This window comes from Mastigoproctus giganteus, chromosome 7 (assembly GCF_048544385.1).
Source record: "Mastigoproctus giganteus isolate SK-2022 chromosome 7, ASM4854438v1, whole genome shotgun sequence".
Lineage (NCBI taxonomy): Eukaryota > Metazoa > Arthropoda > Arachnida > Uropygi > Thelyphonidae > Mastigoproctus > Mastigoproctus giganteus.
In genome coordinates this window covers 66,745,337-66,770,970 of record NC_143581.1, presented here as the reverse complement: position 1 = coordinate 66,770,970, position 25,634 = coordinate 66,745,337, and the positions used below count along the sequence as shown (strand labels likewise).

Sequence of the window (25,634 nt, the reverse complement as noted above, 5' to 3'; positions counted from 1 at the left end):
CAAAATGTATACTGTACAATATTTTCATTTCTGTTAATATTGCTTTTCTCTTAGTTTATCTTACAAATAAAATAAAATCTTTAAAAAATATGTTATTCCTATTCTGTATTGTTAGACAAGGTTTTTGTTTTTATTTTATTTTATTAATTTATTTTTGATATTATTATTATTTATTATTATTCTTAGATATACAGTATGTACCAACAAAAAAAAAAAAAAAAAAAAACATGGTAAAATCTTGACACTTTTGGGTGACCTTGTTACTACAAACCTCGTTACTACAAAACGTGAAAATTCAGGTCCCTTGAACTTTGTATTAATGAGATTCCACTGTATATACATCTGCATCCATTGCTGCTGCTTTGCCATATCCACTTTATTTTTATCTTTCTGCTATTTCATCTGGTTTTAACTCTTTGGTATAATATTTTATATTTATATCAATTTAAGAATTAGTTATCTGCTGCTTTGCACATTGCTATTCTTTAAATTACAGCCATTTCTGTTTCCTGTCATTAGATGATCTTGTTTGTAACACCTTTTGCCATTTGCTTGCTTCAATTTTTTATTCTGTTCTTTACCCCTACTTTTTTTCTCATGTTTTGGCTATCTTCTTTAATAACCAAAGAACCAAACATAAGAATCATAAGAACCAAAAACTGTGGGTCCTAGGACTTTAACTACTTCTTCAAAAGGGTCGGCAGCAAAAATCGTAGGAGCCACAACAACAGTCCAGGTCTCTGTTTCTGTTATGATGTACAGTAAACAGTATATGTATATCACAGCCGACCTGACAGACCAGAAGGAAGAATAAAATAATAAATAAACTATAAAATAAAAATAATAATGAAAAATAAAATCCTGTGGAAAGAAAAGTATGAATATCTAAGAGATGGGGCAAAAATAAGAAAACTTACTGTCTGTATGGACAGGAAGATGTTGTTGTCAATGGTGATTGAAGGAGCTGAGTGTTCACTAGAAGTGTATATATGTGTCAGTTGAAGTAGCCCAGTGTGTGTGTGTGGGGGGGGGGTTGTTGTTGTTTGGTTTTTAGGAGCATTAGCAACTAAGGCCATATTGCTCCGGGATATGCGGTGGTCATTCCTTGACCTTTCCGCATCCTCCGTATTTGGTGGTGACGGGCTCGAACCCCGGTCTAATCAAGAAGCGTGTGCTACCAGGGCTCCCACTCACAAATTTTAAAAAAACTTATATTGCAACTTAAATAAACCCAAAAAAAACCTAGTTTTCATCATATAGTATAGCAACACAAATAAGATGAAACTTACCATGCAAAAATATCTTTTATTTAATTGTAATCAGAATTTTCATCCCATTCAGTTCCCTCCACATTTATTTTTTGAAGTTCTTTCATTTTTTCAAACGTTCTTCGTATCTTTTATGACAAGTTCCCTGTATGACTTCTTTTACCAATTCTGATTTAGGTTTCCATGTATAGCAATTTTGATTAGATCTATTTATCGCCTATTTTGGCATTAGTCGATTTTTCACAGTTTCTAGTTTAAGGGAGTTTGTGGCTTTTGTTTTTATATGGTTTACTTGGGAGAAGATTCTTTCTACGCTTGCTGAAGGGTGAGGTAAAATAGTTAAACTGGTTATAAAGTTAGATAAAATCTCATATTTAGAATTATTAAAGCCATCTTTTACATTACGTAACAGATACCAAAACTCAGGGATGGTTTTGTAAGAGAAATCTAAATCTTGATTTAAACGAAATGATCTCCACTCATCATCTAGAAGATCTAGTTTGTCTTCAGAAACAAGGTGAGGGAACTGCATTGCTAAATGGAAAATTATGGATGGCGAATTGGCACGATCATGTATCACTGCTGGGTCAAGAACATTGAGACTGGCGATAATTCCATCATCATTTAGAGGAAATCTTTTTCTGATTTCCATACAAAATTCAACAAGAAATTTTAAACAATCATTTTTAAACCTGCTTTCACTGTCACCAAGCGGTGTTGAATTTAATAAGGCCATACAAAGGCCTCCCAAATATATTTTATTCAGAGGCTTATGATTTATTGCATTGCTTGGATCAATTTCAACCAGCTTGCACGAAGTAATGACTTCTTTTATGAAAAAACTAAGAATATTTTTATACTCAATTGAAACCACTGAATGAAGTAAGTGCAATCTGAAATGCTCAGATTGAAATTCAATATTCAGGCAGTTTATTTTCTCCAGTACATATCCTAAAAACAACAACATATGCTTAGTTCCTTTGGTGATCATAGTATTGTAAATATTCCCTGCACCATCGATTTTGTCAATTTTTGATTGAGACTGAAAATAAAGAACTAACGCATCCCACTGCTCAATAATAATTTTTATTACATTGCCACGGGATAACCAACGTGTTTGTGCTAATTTGGGGATTCTATGTTTAGCAGTATCTACAACATCTTGAATCATTTTGAACTCGTTTAATATTTTACTACTACGGGAAAAATAAGAACTCTTTATAACAAGAGATATCTTTTATAAATATTTCTAGATATGATGGTAGTACCTTGACTGAATGACTAGCACATAATGCAAAAGAATGGCAAACACATCCCATTATAAATACTGATGGTACATCCTTTTTTAGCAATGACTGGAACCCACTCTTAGTACCCATCATAGTGGCACAATTATCACTATCAAAGCCAACGAGATTACTTATTTGAATGTTTTTTTTCTATGAAAAGATCTTTTACAGATTGATAAAGCCCTTCTGAAGTACCATTTTCGACACAAACAGTGTCAAGTAACACATCTACAACATCAAGTTTTTGAATATCAAAATATCTAACAACAACAGCTAGAACTAGCGATAAAGATAAATCTGTACTTTCATTTATTATCATTGAAAACTTGTTGTTTCTGCATATGTTAGAAATGTATAATTTTTCATGATAGGCTATGCCATCTTGTATAAGATAAGAGACTTTAGTCGCTTTCATCTGAACTTGTTTTGCAATATTGTTATCATGAAATTCTTTCTTACATGCTTCTATAAGGTAATCACATTGTGCAAATGGAATATTATGCTCAGAAATGTGTGCAGCAATTGTTAACTCTGCCTTTGCTACTTCTTCATTCTCCGTAGGTTTACGTTTTGTCAAGAACGTGTCTAACGTTGAACTTGCCTTAGCAATATTTGCACTTTTTTTATGTTTAACTGTATTTTTATGCGCTAGTAACATCGATTTATTGGCATTCTTTAATTTCATTTCACAACAAATACAATAAGACGCATCTTTTTCATTACTGTCTTCTTTCAACCAATCCTTTAATTTCGGATCTTCTAACCATTCATTTCTAAAATTTTGAGTATACCACCGTTTACTCATCTCAGACATTGTGGGCAATTTGTGGGTATGACTAATTAGCAGTTATCTTATTTAAAATGTTCTATAAAATAAAAAATAAATCACTAATCCATTAACATAAAATAGAAATAGTCACTACAATTTAAATTTATTATATCACTGTATGTAGTACACGCATAAATGTAAAAATCACACCAAATAATGCAATAATACCACGAACGATCACGAAAGACTGTGCAGTAAAGACCGCCTTCCGCCTGCTCAATAGGCTGCGCATACATGTTAGTAACACGATCATGTATGCTTACATGTATGAACATGTAAGCGTAATTTCATAGTGTAGAACCCTGCGAAAACTTTGAAATCCTTTTACATTTGTAGTATTTTGTACAAGCACTTCAGATATTACAAATTATGATCAGTATTGTTAGAATATAAAATTAAGAAAATTGTAAACTGTTATTAAATGTATTAAATTTTATTGTATTTACAAGAAATAAAAATAAATTTTGACTTAAAATTAAAAATCACCGAAAAAACCCAGATAATGAGATATTTTTGTGAAAAAAACCTATCAACCCAGATGACAATCAAAAAACCCAGATCTGGGTGGAAAAACCCAGGAGTGGGAGCCCTGTGTGCTACGCACTGCTGCTCCTTCCCACCTAGCTACGGATGCGCAAAAGGGGGGGGGGAGGGAAGATGTGAAATCATAATCCGAAACTGTACTGTACCCGTGTGATCCCCGTCACACAGGTACAATTCCGGATTACGATTTCACACCTTTCCCCCACACACTAGGCTACTTCAACTGACACATATATATACACCGCTAGTGAACACTCAGCTCTCCTTCAATCACCATTGACAATGTCTTCTGGTCTATACAGACAGTAAGTTTTCTTGTTTTTGCCCCATCTTTTAGATATTCATACTTCTCTTTCCACAGGATTTTATTTTTCATTATTATTTTAATTTTATAGTTTATTTATTATTTTATTCTTCCTTCCGCTCTCTGTTGGGTCAGCTGTGATGTATACGTATACCGTTTACGTGTATATCATAACAGAAACAGAGACCTGTACTATTGTTGTGGCTCCTACGATTTTCGCTGCCAACCCTTTTGAAGAAGTAGTCAAAGTCCTAGGACCCATAGCCTTTGGTTCTTACATTTATTATGCCCTTATTAATTGCATGTTATTTTTATTTCAGGTAAATTGATTTTTTACTTACAGGTTCTCCCTATTCTTTCATGGTTACTCCCCTACCATATACACAAATATACTGATTTTTACCTTATATATGTATATATATTTAGTATACATTGGTTCATTATTTTACGTTTCAGACAAATTGGGATATTGCTCCTCAGTATGTGACTATATTTCCTGAATGCTATCCATCCAAAATTTATTCTTCTCTTGACTTCCATCCATTTATCATTATTATAGCTAATGACTTGTCCCAGATAAGTATATGACTCCACCTTTTCAATTACTGTTCCTTCAATCATTATATCCCTTTCTGTGGCATACTTGTTCATCATTACTTTTGTTTTAGCCATATTCATCTTTAGTCCAAAATCCTTACTAACTCTGCATAACTGATTAAGATTTTCCTCTAATTCTTTGGGATCGTGGGTTATGATCACAATGTCATCTGCAAATCGTAAATGGTTTAGGTACTCTCCATTCATATTGACTCCTTTCTGTGACCAGTCTAATCTTCTGAAAGCTTCCTCAAGGGCAGCATTGCCTTATACAGAGGGACAATCACCTCCTTTTCCCTGCTAGCAAAATTCCTATATATCATTGACAAAACCCATGACCTGCCCTGGCAGCCTCTCTACATTCCTCAGAAAACTTCATATCTGACTGCACGATTACTCCCAGGTCTTTTTCACTTTATACCACCTTAAGTATAGTACCACACAGTTGGTATGTTTCTCTGGGGTTACTTCTACCCATATGCTGTCCTTTGCATTTGTCAAGTTGCCACTTCTCAGCCCATCTGTCCAAATTTTCTAGATCCTGTTGCAGTAGCACACTACCATTACTGTCATTAACAACCCTGCCAACCTTTGTATCATCTGCAAACTTCGACACTAAGCCTGATATACCTTCATCGATATCATTGATAAATATACAAAACAACAGTGGACCCAACACCGAACCCTGTGGGACTCCACTAATAACATTAGTCCACTAAGAGCAGCACCCATTAATTACCACCCTCTGTCTTCTCCCACTCAACCATCCTTTTATCCATTGTAGCAACTTACCCTTAATACCATTCTGCTCCAATTTGTACAATAGTCTTCCATGCGCAACAGTGTCAAAAGCTTTCCTGAAATCCAAGTATATGATATCAAAATTATTTTTTGCATCCAGTTCCTTTGTAACCACATCATAATAACCAATCAAATTTGTCAGACAAGACTTTCCCTTAACAAACCCATGCTGTGTCTGAATTATTGCTGTAGTCTTGTCTAGATGATCCTGCAATGTATCTTTAACCAGTGACTCCATTATTTTACCCAGAACAGAAGTTAAACTAACTGGTTTGTAATTACTCGTGTCACCCTTCGATCCCCCTTTGTGAATTGGGGATACATTTGCACATCTCCAGTCCGTGGGGACCTCCCCTGAGTCCAAGGATGCTCTCACAATTATGGCTAAGGGTTTGTTTACTTCCTTTGCCGCCTCCTTTAATATAACTGGATAGATCCCATCCACCCCAGGTGCTTTTCTTATGTTTAACTTCGACAATTTTTCCTCCACTTTGATCTCAGTTATTACAAAATCATTATGTACCCTGCTACAATTTGATAACCTTCAGCCATTTTCAAACCTTAATAATTCTTCATGTGTGAATGTAGATGCAAAATACTCATTCAGTTTGTTTGCTATCTGAGCAGGATCATTAACAGTCGAACCATCAATGTCAAGTGGACCAATTAGATTCATCCCCTTCCTTTTAGAGTTTATATAAGTAAAGAAATCCTTGCTGTTTTTCTTAGCATCCTTTGCCAAAGATTTCTCGTGATCTGCCTTCGCCTGCCTAACCTCCTTTGTGACAATTACAGACTAGCTTTTATCTGCCATAGGCTTCTGGCACTCACGTTTTAATCATTATGCTGAAATAATGGTATAATGCAGCATGTCACTGCTCAATTGTACTTTTTGTGTCACTGCAACATGTTGCATCACTGCACTTGTTGCATATAATTGAGTTTTCTTGGATGCATGCATTGTACTTGTTGTGTCACTGCACTTGTTGCATATAATCGAGTTTTCTTGGGTGCATGCATTGTACTTGTTTTGTCACTGCACTTGTTGCATCACTGCAGCAACAAGTACAATGCATGCGCATCGGGTTTCGTGACGATTTCTAGGTAACATAACACTTTTTTCAAAATAACGTCGGTAAAAACGTTTTTAATATCAAAAACAAAAAATGAATAAGCAAAGTATGACAAATGCACAAATGTGTATATATACGTATATATATAAATTTTTGTCATAAGCTATAGTTTTAATTTTTTACATTATTTACCCAGTTCATCTTCAGGTAATCTAACAAATTTTTTGCCTTCAAGCACAAAAGCTTCCATGGAATCTAAATCTTCATTCCATTCTTCCATTAGCTGGGCCTGTATAATAATAATAAATAAATATCAGTTGTTCTCAAGATGGTCGAGGACAGAAGAGTATAATGAAATGAACAGTTCTTTTAGAATATTTAAAAACACCATTGAGCAAAAGAAAAAATTTCCTCATCTAAATTAAAGATTTAGATGAGGAAATTTTGAATTTCCTAAATTTTCTATTCAAATAAAAAAAAATTAATTTCACTAATTTACAATGCTGTCCAATGTGGTGCTCTTGATAAGGTCTAGTGGCACCTACAAACCAGGAAAACACCTTTACTCAGAATATGGGTGCATGGAGGAAGTTCTAAGATATGTGTTCAAGAATCTAATTGTTCTGAAATAAAAGTTTTAAACTTTTAAAGTTCCTCTCTTTCCCTTGCCTGTATTATTTTAATTATTTTAACTGTAATATTATTTTAATAATACAAGTGAGGGAAAGAGGGGGTTATGTTAGTTTGTTATTTTAGTTTTTAGGAGCATTAGCAACTTAAGGCCATATTGCTCCGGGATATGCGGTGGTCATTCCCTGACCTTTCCGCATCCTCCGTATTTGGTGGTGACGGGCTCGAACCCCGGTCTAATCAAGAAGCATGTGCTACGCACTGCTGCTCCTTCCCACCTGGAAAGAGGGGGACTTTTAAATGTATTTTTATTATTGAGAACAATAAAGCTCAAACTATTTTAAAAAAATTCCCTATTAATTTTCAGGAAGAAAATTTATCGGTAGATGGACTTCAGTTGATTTTATTTAATAAATTTGCTTCTGCAAATTTATTAAATAGAATTACCTGAATTTCATTTAATTTCTCTAAAGTTTAACATGGAAAATTATGTATATTTTGCAATCTACTTGACTAATTACAATTGATTATATGAAAAACAGTGAAGAAGTATACAGACATAATTATTTTTGGTAAAATGTTTAATATATATATTTTTTCTTTTCTGATGGCACCTACCAACTAATTTTTATGAACAACAGTGTGCTAGGCTTGCCAAAACTGCTTTACAGCAAATATTCTGTTATTTTAATTTTAACAGGACAAAAAAGAGAAATAAGTCACTATCTTCTTCTTCTTTTTTTACCATTTCAGGAGTACAGCCATAGATCTACATTTTTCATGTGTGAGCTCTGAAGAGTATATATTAGCCTTTTCAAAAGTGAGGTAAACTCACTTGTGAAAGGGCTAATTTCTTTCCATATTCATGTATTTGCATGTATTTTTTAAATTCTATCTCATCTCTTCAAGCAGAATAAAAATAAATAAGATATTGTGTTCTATCTTTGTTGCACTGTGCAAGATTGGCACGATTGAACTTGGGACAATATAGCAAACTTGATTCTAAAATAATAAAGAGAGTGTATTTATAATATATATTTATTTATTCATTATTCAGATACTGTAAGGACAAATTGTAACAACAGAATTATAAAAATATTTAAATGCCCCAGATTATGTATCTTGATAGCAGAAACACAAAGAGCTATGAAGTAAAAAAAATATACCGTTCACATTATAATCGGAAAAATTTTGGCTTATGCAATAATCTATACAAAAATATGGCTAGCAACACAGTAAAGCATAATAAATCCTGTGACCTAGCTGGTGTCAATATCAATTCATCAGCAATGAAATGGAAGATACAGTAACACCCAGACTTATGCTACCCTGACTTATGCGAACTCTGAGTTACGCGGTTCTTGATTTTTTCGTTTGGCAACACTGCCGCCCACTATCTTCAAGGTCGTTTTTCATATGCTATCAATATACGGTGCGACGGCGGTGAGTGAGAGCGAAAGATGAACAAAATTCAACTTTGCTGCCGTATGAGCTGCACACAAGAATTTGCATTCCAACTGTTATATTTATACGTGTATGTTCGAATTCTTGCTCAACTTTTGTCGGAAATTACATCATTTTCACGAAGAAAAAAACTTTCCGGGCTTTAAGGTTTCCAAAGACCGATTGACAGTGATGGTTGGCCGGAATGCAGCTGGTGACTGCAAGTTAAAACCTCTCTTAATATATCGCTCCGAAAACCTAAGAGTTTTAAAAAATATATCTAAAATTAGCTTACCAGTGATTTGGAAGTCAAATCATAAAGCTTGGGTGACAGCTTCCGTTTCTGAGGACTGGTTTGGTCATCACTTCATAGCCAAAGTCAAACGTTATTGCAAGTCTAAACAGATTCCATTTAAAGTGATGCTTCTTATTGACAATGCACCCGGTCACCCTCCTGCCACCCTAATTAATTTCGACCCACGTGTGAAAGTTGTGTTTTTGCCTCCAAACACAACCAGTTTGCTTCAACCGATGGACCAGGGAGTCATCAAAACATTCAAGGCCTACTTCACAAGGCGTTCGTTTGCACGTCTGAATGAAGCTATGAGACAAAATACTGAGATATCTGTTAAAGACTTTTGTAAACAATTCAATGTTTTAGATGTCGTAAGAATCATTGAAGAATCTTGGGATGAAATTCACAAAAAAACATTGAATGGTGTCTGGAAGAAACTTTGTCCATTTTTTTTCAAAAACGAGACGAAAACAACGCCAGAAACTGATTATGTCGCTCATGTGATAGAAGAAGTTGTTAATCTTGCCAGGCAATTAAATTGAAAGTCAATGGTGATGATGTCAACGAGCTGTTGGATTCACATAGTCAGGAGCTTACAATAAATGAGCTCATAGAGATGCGTGACCAAAATGTCACTGAAGTATCCGACACTAAGACCCAGTTCCACCAGAAAAGCACATGACAATTGCGAGCTTGACAGAAGGTTTCAGCTCAATTGAAAAGGGCTTAAAAATTTTAGAAAACAGACCCCAACGAAGAACGCATTATAGCTACAAAGCAAGGAATAAAAAAATTATTAGCTTGCTACGAAGAAATTCTGCGTGAAAAAAAGAAGGCGCTGTGTCGTCAGACGAATTTGTTAGTTTTATGAAGCCATCGACATCGAAATAACTTTTTTACGTAATTCATTTATTTTTTTAATACATATTTTGTATTAATATGTATAAAGAACTGCAATTTTATTAAATATTTTTCTTCTAAACTAGCGTTTTGGTTAGTCCTTGGTCCCAATTAAACAAAATTTATATGTATTTATATGCAAAGTTGTACCCCGACTTACGCAAATTCGACTTAAGCGATTTTCGTCGGACCCACCTATCGCGTAACTTCGGGGTATTACTGTATATCAAGACTTCAAAGCAGTATACAGCAGAAAAGATGGCTACACTTGTCGAGTGTTCAAAGACTAGATCATATCATCCTTTAATGAATGGAAAAATGACTGGAAAAACAGCCATTCAACTGTAGCTTAAAATGGAAAAGGGCAGAGTGAGGTGTTAAAAATCTGGAACATATTATCAAATGCAATTTTTACCAAAAAATGGAGCAATTAACCTCTGCATTTAATTCCAGAATATCACAAAGCATCAGCAGCCACATCATGTGAAAAATCTTACAAAAAATGCTATAAGAGTAGAAGAGTAGAAGAACTGCAAAAGCCATTAATCTTGGACAACCACCAGAAAACATAGCTGCTTCAGTGGCAGAAATGCAAAACATAGGCACAGGAGAGCTAGAGGCAAATCATGCAGTTCAGTGAATCATGACTTATGCTTTCAGCACCGATGCAAGGATGTACATATTAGAAGAAATCACACAAGGCACTAGAATTAATAAGGTACTAACAAAGAGTAACATACCAATCATGTGGTACTACACTCAGGGTAGTGGAGAATGAAAAGCACTAGGGAAAATTGTGCAGTCAAATATGAAGTTTTTTTAACAGTGCAGACAGGCTTCAAGAGTAGCTCATTGTGTCTTGTCAATGATATACAGAAATTTTGCGAGCAGGGATAAGGAGGTGATTGTCCCCTTGTATAAGGCAATGGTCAGGCCACACCTTGGGTACTGCATACAGGTCCAGACACCTCATTTTAGGAAGGATGTAGAGTTGCTGGAATGAGTACAGAGAAGGCCAACAAGATTAGTAAAAACAAAGGATTGCTGTTACCAAGAAAGGCTTAAGTTCTGCAAATTGCAGTGTCTGGTGACTAGGCACCTGTGAGATGATCTGTGTAAGGCCTTCAATAGGTTCAGCAAGCTCAATACTCATGGGATTCTTCCTCTTGCTCAGGCTACTCACCTAAGGGGACATACATTCAAATTTAGAAAAGACAATTGTAGAATAGATGTGTGGAAATTTGCCTTTAACCAGTGGGTGGTTGATAGTTGGAACAAACATCCGTCTGTCGTAGTGGAGGTCGACAACTTAAATAAGTTCAAGGAAGAACTAGACAATGGGAAGGTTTTTTTTTTTAGTTTGGCTGATGCTATATAAGCTTGCTTTCTTGCATCATATGCCTCTACTAATGCTAATGGTAACTATCCTGTTATGCACTGACAGTAAGGTGTAATTGGTGTCGGGTGAGTTTTTGGGTATATCCTTGGTCCTTTGATTCCAGGATCTGGCACTATTAATTTCAAGTTATATCTGAACATCAGAGCCACTCCCCGACTTAAATAAGGGTTGCATTACGTGGAACTCTACGTAGGTCGAATTTTATGTAAGTTGGAATTTCCCAAAATGCTTATGCAGCACTCACAACTATGCGTGCTGAATTTGATTGAAGCAATAAAGAAATATTCAATAAACATGTAAACAGAATTATTTATTAAATTTTTTTTATCTCATGCGCAGGAAAAGGGTGCACATCTAGTGAGTATGGGCTTGGGACACCCAGGGTCCTGAGCTGGATATCATCATTCTTCACTTTCTTGGTGATTCCCTTCTACTTCTGGCTTTTATTCTCTCTCTTTTTCTCTTCTTCTCTCTCTCTCTCTCTCTCTATCTCTCTTTTTCTCTTCTTCTCTCTCTCTCTCTCTCTCTCTCTCTCAGGGTAATTTAGAAATTTTTTTTTTTGGCTGGTGCATCATAAGCCACAGGCTTCCTTGCACCATATGGCTAATAATAGACAGGAGAAAATGCCAATGCATGAAGTGGAGCATCGAAATGAATACGTACAGCATGCAATCATACTACGAAATAACGAAGCTGGAGACCGATATGACAACTTACAGGGCGAGACTACATACCAAGTGGCTGGAACGATTCCCAGATTTTCAGGTCACCGAACAGTGAATAGCAGACCAGAGAAGGACCATCATCACGAAGAACCTAATAGCCCCTGCAATCTTGGAAAAAATCAAGCAGGATATGAGCGATCAACTACAAAGGATAAAAAATATGAAACTAGAGAAGGAAGAACATACCACTAGCAAACCAGAGGCAGAAGAGCAAGAGGAAATACAACCCGCAGCAGCTGAAGTGGAAACAGACGAGGTCATGATATCCAGAATAGAGGACGAGTGGAAGAAGGCCCTAATAGAATTTGAAGGAATGGACCCCACAAAGACTCACGTGATACAGAAGCAGAGGCTGAATAGAAGCTTGTGGAGAGCCACAGAACACCTGAATCGGCACATAATGCCGCATTACCTCGACAGCAATGGTGCAACACTGGAGGCCATCCACACAGCCATGTATTGTGCTGTGGTAGCAGCCACGAGGATTAATGGAAGAGAAGCGAGAGACCAGCAGCAGAAGAACTGAAAACAGAAGAAACCACCAGCTTGGGAAAGAAGAAATCAGCAGAAGACAGAAGAATTAAGAGTCAAGATAGGCCAATTGACCCGGTACCAATAGGGCAATAGGAGTAAGAAATTAATTGGAAAAGTGAAAAAGTGAAGAGCATCCTCAAGAGAGACAGCGTCCACAGCAAACATGAGACAAAAAACCAGAGAATAGGAGAGTACTTGGACACATTGAAGCAGAACTTCCTTACACTCAGCAAGAGATTACGCCGATACAAAGAGGGCTCCAAGAGGGAAATAAACAACCGAATCTTCGATGAGGACCAAAGAGGTTTCTACAGGAATCTCGGAGAAGACAGGAAACAAGGGAACGGACCACCAGAGAAGATGATGATTGAGGATTTCTGGGGAAATATACAGAGCAGGGAAGTAAAACATAACAGCCGAGCCACCTGGATAGAACTAGAATGCAAGAAATCCCAGGACATACAAGAAATGAGAGGATGGGAGATTCGGAAGAAGTAAAACAAACGATCAAGAACTCTCACAACTGGCGAACTCCAGGAATAGATAACGTCCACAACTACTGGTTCAAGAAGCTCACTTGCACACACACAAGCACCTGGCAGAGCAGTTCACCCAAATGATAAGGCACCCAGAGACAATCCCAAAGTTTCTCACTCAAGGAATCATATATCTGAAGCCTAAAGACGAAGATACAAGAAACCCAGCGATATATAGGCCTATCACCTGCATCCCAACAATGTACAAGATTCTGACCAGCTGTATAACCAGGAAGATAACAGCCCACTTGGAGAGCCAGAGCATAATGGCCGAACAACAGAAAGGATGCAAGTGGCTGAGCAAAGGATGCAAGGAGCAATTAATCATAGATGCTGCGGTAATGGAGCAAGCATACAAGAAGCGCCGACACATGTACACAGCCTACATCAATTACCACAAGGCCTTCAACTCTGTGCCTCATAGCTGGCTAATAGAGGCGCTGAAAATCTACAAAGTCAATCCGATAGTGACAAACTTCCTAGAAGAAACGATGGTGAAATGGAGTACACCATTAAGGTCGAAAACATCACAACCAGGCCAATATCCATCAGGAGAGGAATCTTTCAGGGAGATGCCTTGAGCCCATTGTGGTTCTGTCTAGCACTTAACCCCCTATCTACCATGCTCAACAGTAGCAAGTACGGATATAACCTCAAAGAAGGAAGGAAGAACCTGTACACTCTCACCCACCTGATGTATATGGATGATATCAAGCTCAACGTGAGAACCGAGAAGCACCTTCAGCAACTACTCCAGATCACCGAAGAATTCAGCAAGGATATTAGGATGGAATTTGGTCTGTACAAATGCAAGACCCACGGATTGTGTCAGGGAAAATTAGTCTATGAAACTACCAGCTGCACAGTGGTAAAAAGATTGAAGCCATGGCAAAGGGAGAGGCCTACAAATACTTGGGGATGATGCAGGCTCAGCAGTTACAGCACAAGGAAATTAAGGCCTGCCTGATTGAGAAATACCATCAGAGACTGTTATATCTCATAATGTGAATACCTTCACAACGAGTTGCCATGATATTGCACTACTTCGAATAAGTAACGCTTCAGAGGGAACACAGTTAAAGCCATAAACACCTATGCAGTCCCAGTGCTAACATACTCCTTCGGGGTCATAGATTGGACCAACACTGAGCTGGAGGATATCATCAAAAAGACAAGGACAATGATGACCAAGAGCCACCAACACCACCCGAGAGCTGCTATGGAGAGAGACTGACAATTACCAGGGAAGAAGAAGGAAGGGGCCTGATACACCTCATTGAGCAACAGGAGACAGCGATAGTTAACCTGAAGGATTACTTCCAGAAACACAGCAGCACTCCACCAGGCCATAAAGAAGATAGACAAGCAGTACACTCACTCAACCTAAGCGAGGAGTCCTCCCCGAACAAGGAGGTACAAACGAAGCTAGAAAGATGGGCAGAGAAGACACTCCATGGCAGACACTACAATGATCTCCATCAGGGTCACATGCATAAAATTGCTTCCAATGCATGTCTCACGAGCGGGACGCTCTTCCCCGAGACTGAAGGATTCATGCTCGTCATCCAAGACCAGGTAACCAACACCAGGAACTACAGAAAATACATCACCAAGGATGTCCGAAGTGTTAGATTAAACATGTCGATGATGCCACCTAGCCTCAGAAACGATCCAACACATCACCGCGGGATGCAAAGTGATCACCCAGACTGAGTACTCTCATAGACAACCAGGTAGCCAGGATAGTACATCAGAAGCTAGTAAGGAAATACCAGTTGATCAAAGAAAGTGTACCGTACTAAAAGTACGAACCCCAGGCAGTACTAGAGACCCCAACCCACAAGCTGTACTGGGACCACGCCATAATAATGGATAGGACGATCCCGCACAACAGACCGGACATAACCCTTGTGGACAAGAAGGAAAAGACTACCTATATGATTGCATTGCAGTACCCAACACTAGCAACATGCAGAAAACCCATGGGGAAAAAATCAGGAAGTTCACCAACCTAAGACAGGAGATCAAAGAGATGTGGCATATGCAACAAGTAACGACCATCCCGATCATCATGTCAACCACAAGTATGGTGCCAAAGATCCTACATAACAGCCTAGCGGTGATAGGTCTCCCAGCGAACACCTACAAGGAACTCCAGAAAGACGTAATCCTGAACACCTGTAGGATTGTCAAAGAGTTCCTTGACCAACAGTAATAGCAGACACAACAACCACCCTGTGCACTTAGTAGCAATACCCATCATGAGGTGGAATCCTCAATCAGGGAGAAATAATATGAGAGCAGCAATAATAATAATAATAATAAAAATTACAAAAGTGTACAGAATTACAAAAATTTCAAAATTATAAAATTAATAAAGAGAGAGGAGACAGGCATAACATCAGTAAGTTTTACCTTTCAAGCATTGTTGCCAAAATTAACTCTCCAGCTGATAAGCTGCTCTGGAAATTCAGAAGGGGTTTTTTCCAACACATCACAAAATTTCTCTGCAGTGCAGAATCGGCACTGGCGACTTCACCACATACTTTAAATCAGCACAATGCTTGAACCTATGAAACCACCCGTTGCTTGCCACAAACTTGGCTTGGGGTTCGCTGTACTTATCTTTAATATCTTCAAAAATACTTCTTGCTTTTGCTTTAATGGCCATTGCACTCAGGGGCACTTGTTTCTGAATCTGATTTTCCATCCATATTATTAATAGCTTTTCCATCTTCGATATAGCACCTGAACACTGTTTTGTGATCACTGTTGATCTTAAATGCATTGATCCTTTAACATGTTCTTTTATACATGTACTGTCCCTTAATATAGTATTCACTGTTGAAGCAGAGAGAGACTTAATTCCATACAATAGATGACAAACTTTGTTCTGCTTCATACTTATTAATTAATCATCTTCATTTCTAAATTCATTTTGTTTCTTTTCTTAGCACTGCCAGCACTTGCACTTTCCGTTAGCCCCTTTCCCTTCACCATTATAATAAGTATAAATAAATAGGAATGAAGAGAAGATACTGAAAATTTATGTTTTTTTATATGATTGAAGGTTTCAGTGAAGTGGAACATATTTCACCATAATACTGTAACATAAAAACCCAAAGAATTCCAGTTATCGGTATCACAAATACAATAAGATCGAGTTTACTACCCATTTATAATAGATTGTACAAACAGAAAAGCTCAAAAAAACCAGAAAGTGCATATTTTTTTTTATTGTTTTATGGTTGTGACCTCCAGAAATGTGTTTTAGAAAAATATCACAAAGGTGTTAAAAATTGATTCCTATAATGGACATATGATAACGATAAAAGTGTAGTGCAATTTCCATTATAAAAATGACCCTTTAGAGAGATATATAGCTTTATTTTTTATTATTTTTTTTTAATGAAAACCACAAACACGAGAGGTATTAGAACCTATAGTACTTACTACTGTGCTTGGGTTGGAGGTTGAGAAGACGAAAGAAGATATTTGTTGACATTAGACTTGAACTTCTGTAGACTCTAATTTTCAGGAAATACACATGGAGGAAGGTTGCCAGAAAACAGCAGTTTAATGAATAAACGAGGAAGATGAAAAGTTGGTTCTGTGAGTTTGAAGTTGGACAGTAAATGGATGTTGGCAGGTGGCGGCACATGTTTGGACTATTTTGAAAGGGAGAACGGGAATTATAGAAGCCAATTCAGAAGAACAGTACCCATGGAAGTATCTGTAGAAAAGGCATGCAGCAGAAACAGTACGTCAATGAGACAGCGAGTGGAGAGACTCTGTTAGAGATGAGTCATTAATTAATCTAACTGCCCTCTTCTGAATGGAATCTAGAAGCCTGAGAGAGGTTTTGGGGGCATCGCCCCAGATGTAGGAACAATATTCCATGGTAGGGTGGATTTGCAATTTGTACAGAGTGAACACCTGTTTGGAAGAAAAGTAATGCCAAGAGTGAAAGAGAAAACCAAGTTTTTTAGATACAGAGCAAGGAATATTCGTAATGTTGTTATTTGGTTTTTAGGAGCATTAGCAACTAAGGCCATATTGCTCTGGGGATATGCAGTGGTCATTCTCTGACCTTTCCGCATTCTCCATATTTGGTGTTCAGGGGCTTGAACCCTGGTCTAATCAAGAAGCATGTGCAACACACTACTGCTCCTGCCCACCTGGCTATGGAGAAGCTACAATATTCGTAATGTGCTTGTGCCAAGAGAGATTAGAAGTCGGGGTAATCCCCAAAACAGATATATCGTCTTGCCCAGAAATCGGAGTGTCACCAAAGACAAGTATAGAAGCAGAAGAATCCTTTTTGCAAGATATAAGACAAGACTGAGTTTTAGAAAGATTGAAATCAACTAAGTTGCCTTTTCCCCACTGGAGAATTACCTGGAGATCGGCATTTAAGGAATTGTTAGCGGATATTTGAGAATTTGAAGCTGATTGAGCAGGGCAAGGTTTCTCGAACTGGAAAGTGGAATGCAATGTGCTATCATCGGCAAAACTATGGATAGGATTTCCAATCAATGGAAGAAGATCATTAATATACAAGAGAAAAAGAGTGGGGAAAGGAACTGAACCCTGGGGGCCACCGGCATTAGTGGAGAAGTTAGAAGACAGAGAGCCATCTTCCATCATCCTCAGTGAGCGATCAGAGAGAAAACTGGATAACCAATTACAAAAAACAGTTGGCAAACCATAAGATGGAAGCTTGTTTAGAAGACCTCTGTGCCAAACATGATCAAAAGCCTTTGAGATGTCAAGAGCAACTGCTTGTGTTTCACCCAACTTTTCCATTGAATTTTCCGTAAAAGGGTAACACAAGCCAGAATATCACCAGTGGATCGATACTGAAGGAATCCATATTGGCGATCGTTGATCAGATGGAAGGTTTCTAGGTAGTTTAAGAGTTGGCAGTTAATTGATTTCTCGATTACTTTAGAAAGAGTAGAAGTAATTTCAATGATTTGTCACCCTTTTTAAGAACTGGCTGGATATGAGCAAATTTCCAAGAAGAAGGAAAAACAACTTTGAAATCAGAAAGTGAAAAAAGTGGCAAAGAACAGGAGTAAGTTCAGAAGCACAGGTTTTGAGAACAAGTGGAGAAATAATATCAGAACCTGGAGCTTTCTTAACATCAAGATTCATCGAATTCCTTCTGACATCCTTTTGACAGAAGAGCACAGGAGGCATTGAAAGGAGTATGTTGGGAATGGTGGGAGGTGTTTTACCAAGATCATTAATACATGAGTTGGAAGAAAAATGGGATGCTAGCAGGTCAGCTTTATCCTTGGCTGAAATGACAACAGAACCATCCGGTTTTGACAGAGGTGGGAGCAGAGATGGATAAAAGTTGCAGCCAATAGCTTTAGCAAGAGATCAGAATGCTCCGCTATGATTAGGGCAAGAAGCAAGTTTTCTACTGTTAGCCAGTGGTGTATTTGGGCTGGAATGCACCGGAATGACTTTCTGGTACTTTTTTCTAAATGTCATAATAGACAATCATTAAATTTATACACCTAATATTATGAAACAATGGCAAAATCAAAGGGGTTATGTTATGTTATTTGGTTTTTAGGAGCATTAGCATCTAAGGCCATATTGCTCCGGGGATATGCGGTGGTCATTCCCTGACCTTTCCGCATCCTCTGTATTTGGTGGTCACTGGTTCGAACCCCAGTCTAATCAAGAAGAGTGTGCTACGCACCGCTGCTCCTTCCCACCTGCCTACGGAGGCGCCAAATCAAAGGGGAGGGAGAAATATCTATTTTACCCATTGCTACTAAAAATATATATTAATAGTAATCTTTAAAATTAATAGATTTCTTTAAAAATTTATTTAAAAACAAAACCATAAATTTCGCAATGAAAACTGAACGTTTCTTACTAAAGTACAATGTGTTAGATAAAGAGATCCAATGAATGAGATATACTGTGATGTGTGCGAACTTTGCATTTTGATTTTCCATGAGCTGAATGCTAGAACTGATTGTTCTATGAACCGTGAGTATGAAGTCTGATTCAGTTACTGTACAGTCAATGTGGCATTATCATATAGTCTCTTGGAGAATGAATGTTGCAGTACTATTTTTTTTTTTTTACGATGAGCATTTCGGTACAATTTTTTAAGCAATACACCTCTGCTCTTAGCCTGTTCAAAATCTAGTTCGGACCGATTAATAACTGCTTTACAATTGTTGCGAGCTTTGGTGTAGGCAGAAAATGAAACTGAAGAATTAGAAACAAGCCAATTACGATATGCAACATTCTTCTCTTGAACAGCCTTAGCACATTTATTGGAAAACCAAGGTTTAGATAAAGGACGAGATTTTAAAGTGGAGTGTAGGATAAAGGATCCCATTCCTACAAGAATAATTTCGCTGACACGATCTGAGCAAGCGTTGACATCAGAAGTTTTGAAACAGTAATCCGACCAAGGAAAAGAAGAAAATAAATCTTGCAGGTCATTCCTTTTTGCATTCATATAATGCTAAACAATACAAGGTTGGGAATAGCCATGAAACAAAGGCTCCATTGGGGAAGAGACAATCACCAAGTTCTGATCTGAGGTGCCTAAAGGACCATTCACTTCAAAATAAAGGACCACTCACTTCAAACTTAGAAGGGTTATTTGTGAGAAAACAATGTTCGCTGTATCATTATGATTGTCTAGTATTTTGGTAGGTAAATGAAAAATGTGCAAGTTCATTAGTAATTGCAAAACCCTCAGAATCTCGACCAGCTGGGTCGGTGTGACTAGAAAATGGAAGCCAGTTGGAGCTGTGAAAATTAAAATCACCAAAGAAATTATCTCACTATTAGGAAAGTTGGACTGGAGAAAGTCAAGTTGCAAAGAGAGGAATTCCAAGTGATTAGTGGAGTTGGGAGAATGGTAGAGATAACAGATGAATTTGACACAATGAGGTAGAGAGATTTTAAGCCAGAGAAGATCAAAAAGAGGAGATTCCAAATTGCCAAGTCTCTGACAGGGAATATCGGAATGGACATAAGCACAAGTACCACCTTTGAGGCAAAAGGAATCATACAGCGAATAATTTGGCCAACTGAGATGAGCAGTAGTCGAATCAAGTGATAACTGAGATTCTGTCAGAAAAGTACATGGGGTTTGGCAGACTGCAGGTGGAAATGGACATCATAGAGATTAGAACTGAGACCATGTATATTTGTGAAATGAACTAGGAAGTGTTTGGGCGGTTTTGATCTTTTTGCAGATAAGCTTACTCTATTAGTTTGATAATTCATGGTGTATTCAATAGCAAGAAAAAGTTGGGGGGAGGGGACCCGCTGTATGAAGCAATGAAATTTTTGGATATGGCGTACACATAGTAAGAATATACCCAGATCCTTGACATAAGTCACCTCCTCTACAATGACCCCCCCCCCCCCCGCATACACACTACTCGGACTCCCTCCAGTCACTATCTGGCAGAGTAGAGGTAGCAAGATTATACACTAGCTCATCTGGAAGCCTCCTAGAGAGTTATCAATAAGTCCATTCTGGTGTACTAACTAGCAACCGTCCTGCAAATATCGTTTTAGAGCTGTACCCTTGAAATGTAAGGAAGATTGGATCTCGCCATGATGTCCATCATAACCTCAAAAGCCATCAGTCATACTCCATGATGGAAGAAATGGGAAAAGGTTGACTGGAACTTATCTCTGGAGACTAAACATGGGTTCCACCACTTCAACCCTCCAATAAGCAAAGTGGGGGTATTGCACCGATTGATGAGAGCCATCTACCACCTAGTACTGTGTGGTATCATAGAGGGGCGGCATTCCTCCATGTGGTGTGGGCACCACACCTCAACCCTTGCTTACGTTGGTTCACACCTGGGTGGTCACCCACCATGTACTTGTGCATAGAGGTTATACCCAGGATTACTAACAGTCCCACCACCATGAAGGTGTAAGCAGAGGATTTGGCTGTCACAGACCGTCCGGACTTTGCCAAATTGGGTGCACTTGACTTGAATGTCACCCGAATATCAGTTCCATCAGCATTTTAGACTCCCAGGTAGCAAGTACAGCTCGTCTGCCATATCTGAGAGAATGTCTGTGACAACCTCAAGGACCAAAGCTTAGTTATATAACGAAAATTTCAACTTCTGAGGTCTTGGAACAAATTAGCAAAAAAAATAATGTGTTATTGGGATCACATTACAATATTTTCACGATACCTCCATTTATTCCTACGGGATGCAAAATACGTTTCCATGATTTTTTTTAAGTTTGCACCGGCTGGAAAAATTTACGTAAAGTCGAAATTCCGTTAAGTCAAGTATTTCATAAGCCGGGGAGTGCCTGTACTGTAGACCTTGCACACCTGACAATTTTGCATGTTTACCCTATCAGTAGAGTTATATGGGCAGGGATACTTTTGATAATGAGGACATTGATAAACCCATCGGCATCTTCCCTAGCTAGCCCAATCCCTAGATTTCAATCTCATTGAGCGTTTGTGGGATGAACTGGAAAGGTAATATTTCAAACTCACATTTGTGTGAGTGTCTCACACAAAATTCAGCATGTGAGGAATATGCATTATTGTGGGACAGGCACACATCTTTTGACAGCTCTCCCCATCTTTTTTCTTTTATAGTAGCATGCAGCTTTATGAGGAGGTTGGAATAATACACCATCACAGTACAGCCCTTTTGAAAGTAATCTGTTAGCATTACACCATGCTGATCCCAAAAAAACTGACAGCATCAGTGGCAAGGTGATGACAGCAAAATTACAACTTGGTTGCACTTTTGCCCTTGTTTTTTTTTGAGGTGGGGGTGTTCTGCTTGCTTCCATTTTGACATTTCTTTAGTTTCAGGATCATAGTGATGGATCCAAGTTTCATCCATGGTGACTACCAGTGAAAAAATCTTCTCTTGCTTTTCCTGGCATATCAACATTTCATGAACACATTGTGCCCTTTCCTTCTTCTTCTAGCAAAAAGTCAGAAGAAGGGGACAGAAAAGCCCAATAAACCTGGGAACCCATCTAGCAGACACTTGACTCATATGCAACTGTTGATGGATGATTTCTCCATAGATCTTCACTAATTTGGAGCTCTGCAACTAGTTCTTTGATGCCAATATAAAATCTTCCAGGATTAATGCCTCAATTTTTGCAACACTCTCTTCTGTTAGAGTATTTTATGAGTATCCTGGGATTTCTTCATCATGCACTGAGGTTCTTCCACACTTGAATTGTTTATACAAATGTGCAACAATACTGTAACCTGAGCAGTCTTCTGCATAAATAGTGGCCATTTCTTTGTGGATTGTTTTGGGTGTTTTCCCTTGCAGAAAGAGGAACCAAATCACTAATCTGTATTCCACTTTATCCATTGTGACACTTTATTCAGTACTGCAACCAATGAATACAAATGAATGTGAATGCAAAAAAAAAAATCAGATCAGACCCTTGGATGTGGGTGCAGGAGTCTTAGATAACCCAGCTGATGTTGTTAGACTGAACAAGTACTTTGTTTTGGTATTTACCGACACACAGATCTCAGTTCTCTGAGCAATGTAGACAGGCAGCAAGGAAGGCACATGGTGTCCTACTGATGATTTATCAAACAATTACTTCCAAAGATAGGGAGGTGATAATTTCACTGTAAAAGGCAAATGTAAGACTGCACTTGGAATAGTGTGTCCAAGGAGATTGCACCTAAAAATCATACTGAGCTTCTTGATAAGGTCCAAAGACAAGCAACTTGCTTGGTGTGATGTGCCAAAATGGCACCCATATGAGGAAAGACTTTTGCTTTGAATATGTGAGCTACAGAGCTTGGCAATCAGGCATCTAACAGGGGCACCTGATTGAGGCCTACGTCTAAGAAGAGATAGTAAAATGAATACTAGGGGCCATTTGAAATTACAGGGGAAGAGGTTTATACTAGATTGTAAGAAGTAATGTTTTAACTAGCAAGTTGTTAATTACTAGCATAAGTTGGCTCCATCAGTGGTCAAAGATCACAGGGTCCATACTCTGTGATCACTGATGTTTGATACAAAAGTTAGCTGGATAGGTACCTAGGTTTGTTATTTGGTTTTTAGGAGCAGTAGCAACTAAGGCCATATTGCTCTGGGGATATGCAGTGGTCATTCTCCGACCTTTCCGCATGCTCCGTATTTGGTGTTCAGGGGCTTGAACCCCGGTCTAATCAAGAAGCATGTGCGACGCACTGCTGCTCCTTCCCACCTGGCTACGGAGGCGCCATAGGTACCTAGGTAAGGAAGGAATAACATAGGCAATTTATTTATTTTTTGGCTGGTACAATAAATGCCTGTGGTTTTCCTGTACCATATGGTTAATGCTAATATCTGGTAAGCTTCATCATTTCCCAAAAATTAGTTCAGCTCCCAAACTCTTCGATCTTTTACACAAACACCTATGCACACACACATGCAATGGCCATGCAGTTCCAATCTATTTGACTAAATTATAAACATTAATAATTTGAATTAACCTGAACTATACACCTGAAACCACACAATTTAATAATTAATTCAGGTGTGAAATTTTAATGAAAACAAAAAAAAAAAAAAAAAAAAGAGAAGAGAAAAAATAGTTAATTTAATTTCATTCTCAGAACAAGTGATATGAATAGTATACCTCTATGCTAAAATAAAGATGCTTTCATAGAAATGGATCAAGACTTTTAAGACCACCCTATGATGCACATGTGCACTTTCTCTCCCCCCCCCAATATATATTGAGATACTAAATTAAAAAATAGCCAGTTAGAAAAAAATTATTTCTAATACTAAGTATGATAATCATGGACTTTAATACATTGTATCTACATTGCATCTACCTAACACTTGGACCATGAAGGTGATCGAACTCCACATCACATTCTTCTACTGCTGTAACATCCATTACTCATATTCTCTGCATCAGAACAGGTGGTTATGTGCATTGCTGGAAGACAGTTTTTGAATTACAAGCAACTGTATAACCCATTCTATGAAGTGTTTATCTGATGGTTGTTGTTTCTTAACTTATTGTGGTCTCTCAACTATTTTATGAGTCAGCTCATACATGCTCATTTTTGCAATTTCATCTCATTATTCGTTTTAAGTTATGATGGGCTCATCAGTAATAGTAGACTAATCTGGGTCAGAGAATGTATGGTTGCATTTACTTTCTGTCTTCCATAAGCTTAAAGTGTTTCCATCTGGGTATCCCACTTTGTATTATATAGTGAATGGATATGCCTGCTAGATGACAACCTACTGTCACACTCCTGAAGAGATCTAGGTTCTTTTCTGTTCTCTAGGTTCTACAAGTATACACAAGAACCTAGAAGAGATCTAGGTTCTTGTGTGTTCTGCTTTTTTAATTGGTACTGCCATCTACATACCATGTGACTTCTGGAATTAACCATTACTTCTCAGCAGTGAGGTGTGTCCCAATAGGTATTGAAGAATAGTGTATGCATATTTTAGATATTTACCTAAAAAATGACGAATGTAGGGTGATGAATGTTCACCCTGATGCCTAAAACACATCAATTTTTATGCTGGTACAATTTTATGAGACTTTTATGCAATTTCTTTTTAGAGGAACCCTCTAGTAAAAGAAACTAACTTTTGACTTCAATGGATTTGGATTATTGCTCATATTAGAGACATCATTATCTACAAGTTGGCCTAAATTGCTAACATCATTTTAATATAACTAGCATCACCAAAAAGGTGAACCTGCTATTTATTTAAAACTCAAGGCACCATTATTTGCAAATCTCCCATCAGATGATGGGCAGCCTCTATTAGAACTTATGTTGAACTGTAAACAATGTACCAAGTGTCACCTCTAATATGGGCAGAAGCCAAAGTCTAGAAAGCTTAAAGTTCATTTAGCATCTGCAATGATAATTAGCAAAATTCAAAGTCCGTCATTTGATAAAGTAGAAATACATCTGTCCAATTCAACATTTACTCACAGTCAACTTCATGTTGCATTTCTGTTGCAATTTCAAGAAACAGTATCAAAGTTTTGACTAAAGATAACAAAAGACAAGGAATACGTAGATCTCCCTCAAGAAGTCCATACCAAAATATTCTTTACCAATACTAATACATTTTATAAAGTAACGTATTCTAGCAGAAGGTTTTGCTAATAATAAAATTAAAGTAAAATTCAAGCATTATACCCATAGTAGTTGCCATTAGTATTATCTTAAATTAACTGTTCATTTTCTTTTATTGATAAAATAGTTTTTATAAAATATTTTTTAAAGGTTGATTATATTCAAAGTTATTTTAGAATGCATTTCTTTAAAATTCCAATTCACTCATAAGTCTTGATTTTCAAACACACCTGTATTAAACTGAAGTTGTGTAAGTGTACACCATTAGTATTCAGGTAAGCTATAGGAATACTAACCATACAGACTGTGTAAAAAAATTCTCTACTTCACCAATACATTTT

At 37.5% G+C, this 25,634-nt stretch overlaps 1 protein-coding gene across 4 annotated transcripts in view; it reads right to left on the bottom strand.

The window, feature by feature from the left end:
• Positions 1 to 25,634, bottom strand: part of fliI (FLII actin remodeling protein) — a 436,796-nt gene that overhangs the window by 100,943 nt on the left and 310,219 nt on the right. For all 4 annotated transcript variants that reach the window (XM_090376949.1, XM_090376950.1, XM_090376948.1 and 1 more), the window contains one exon: positions 6,897 to 6,993. In XM_090376949.1, coding sequence (XP_090233075.1) covers positions 6,897 to 6,993 — 97 coding nt within the window. The remainder of the gene's footprint in view (positions 1 to 6,896; positions 6,994 to 25,634) is intronic.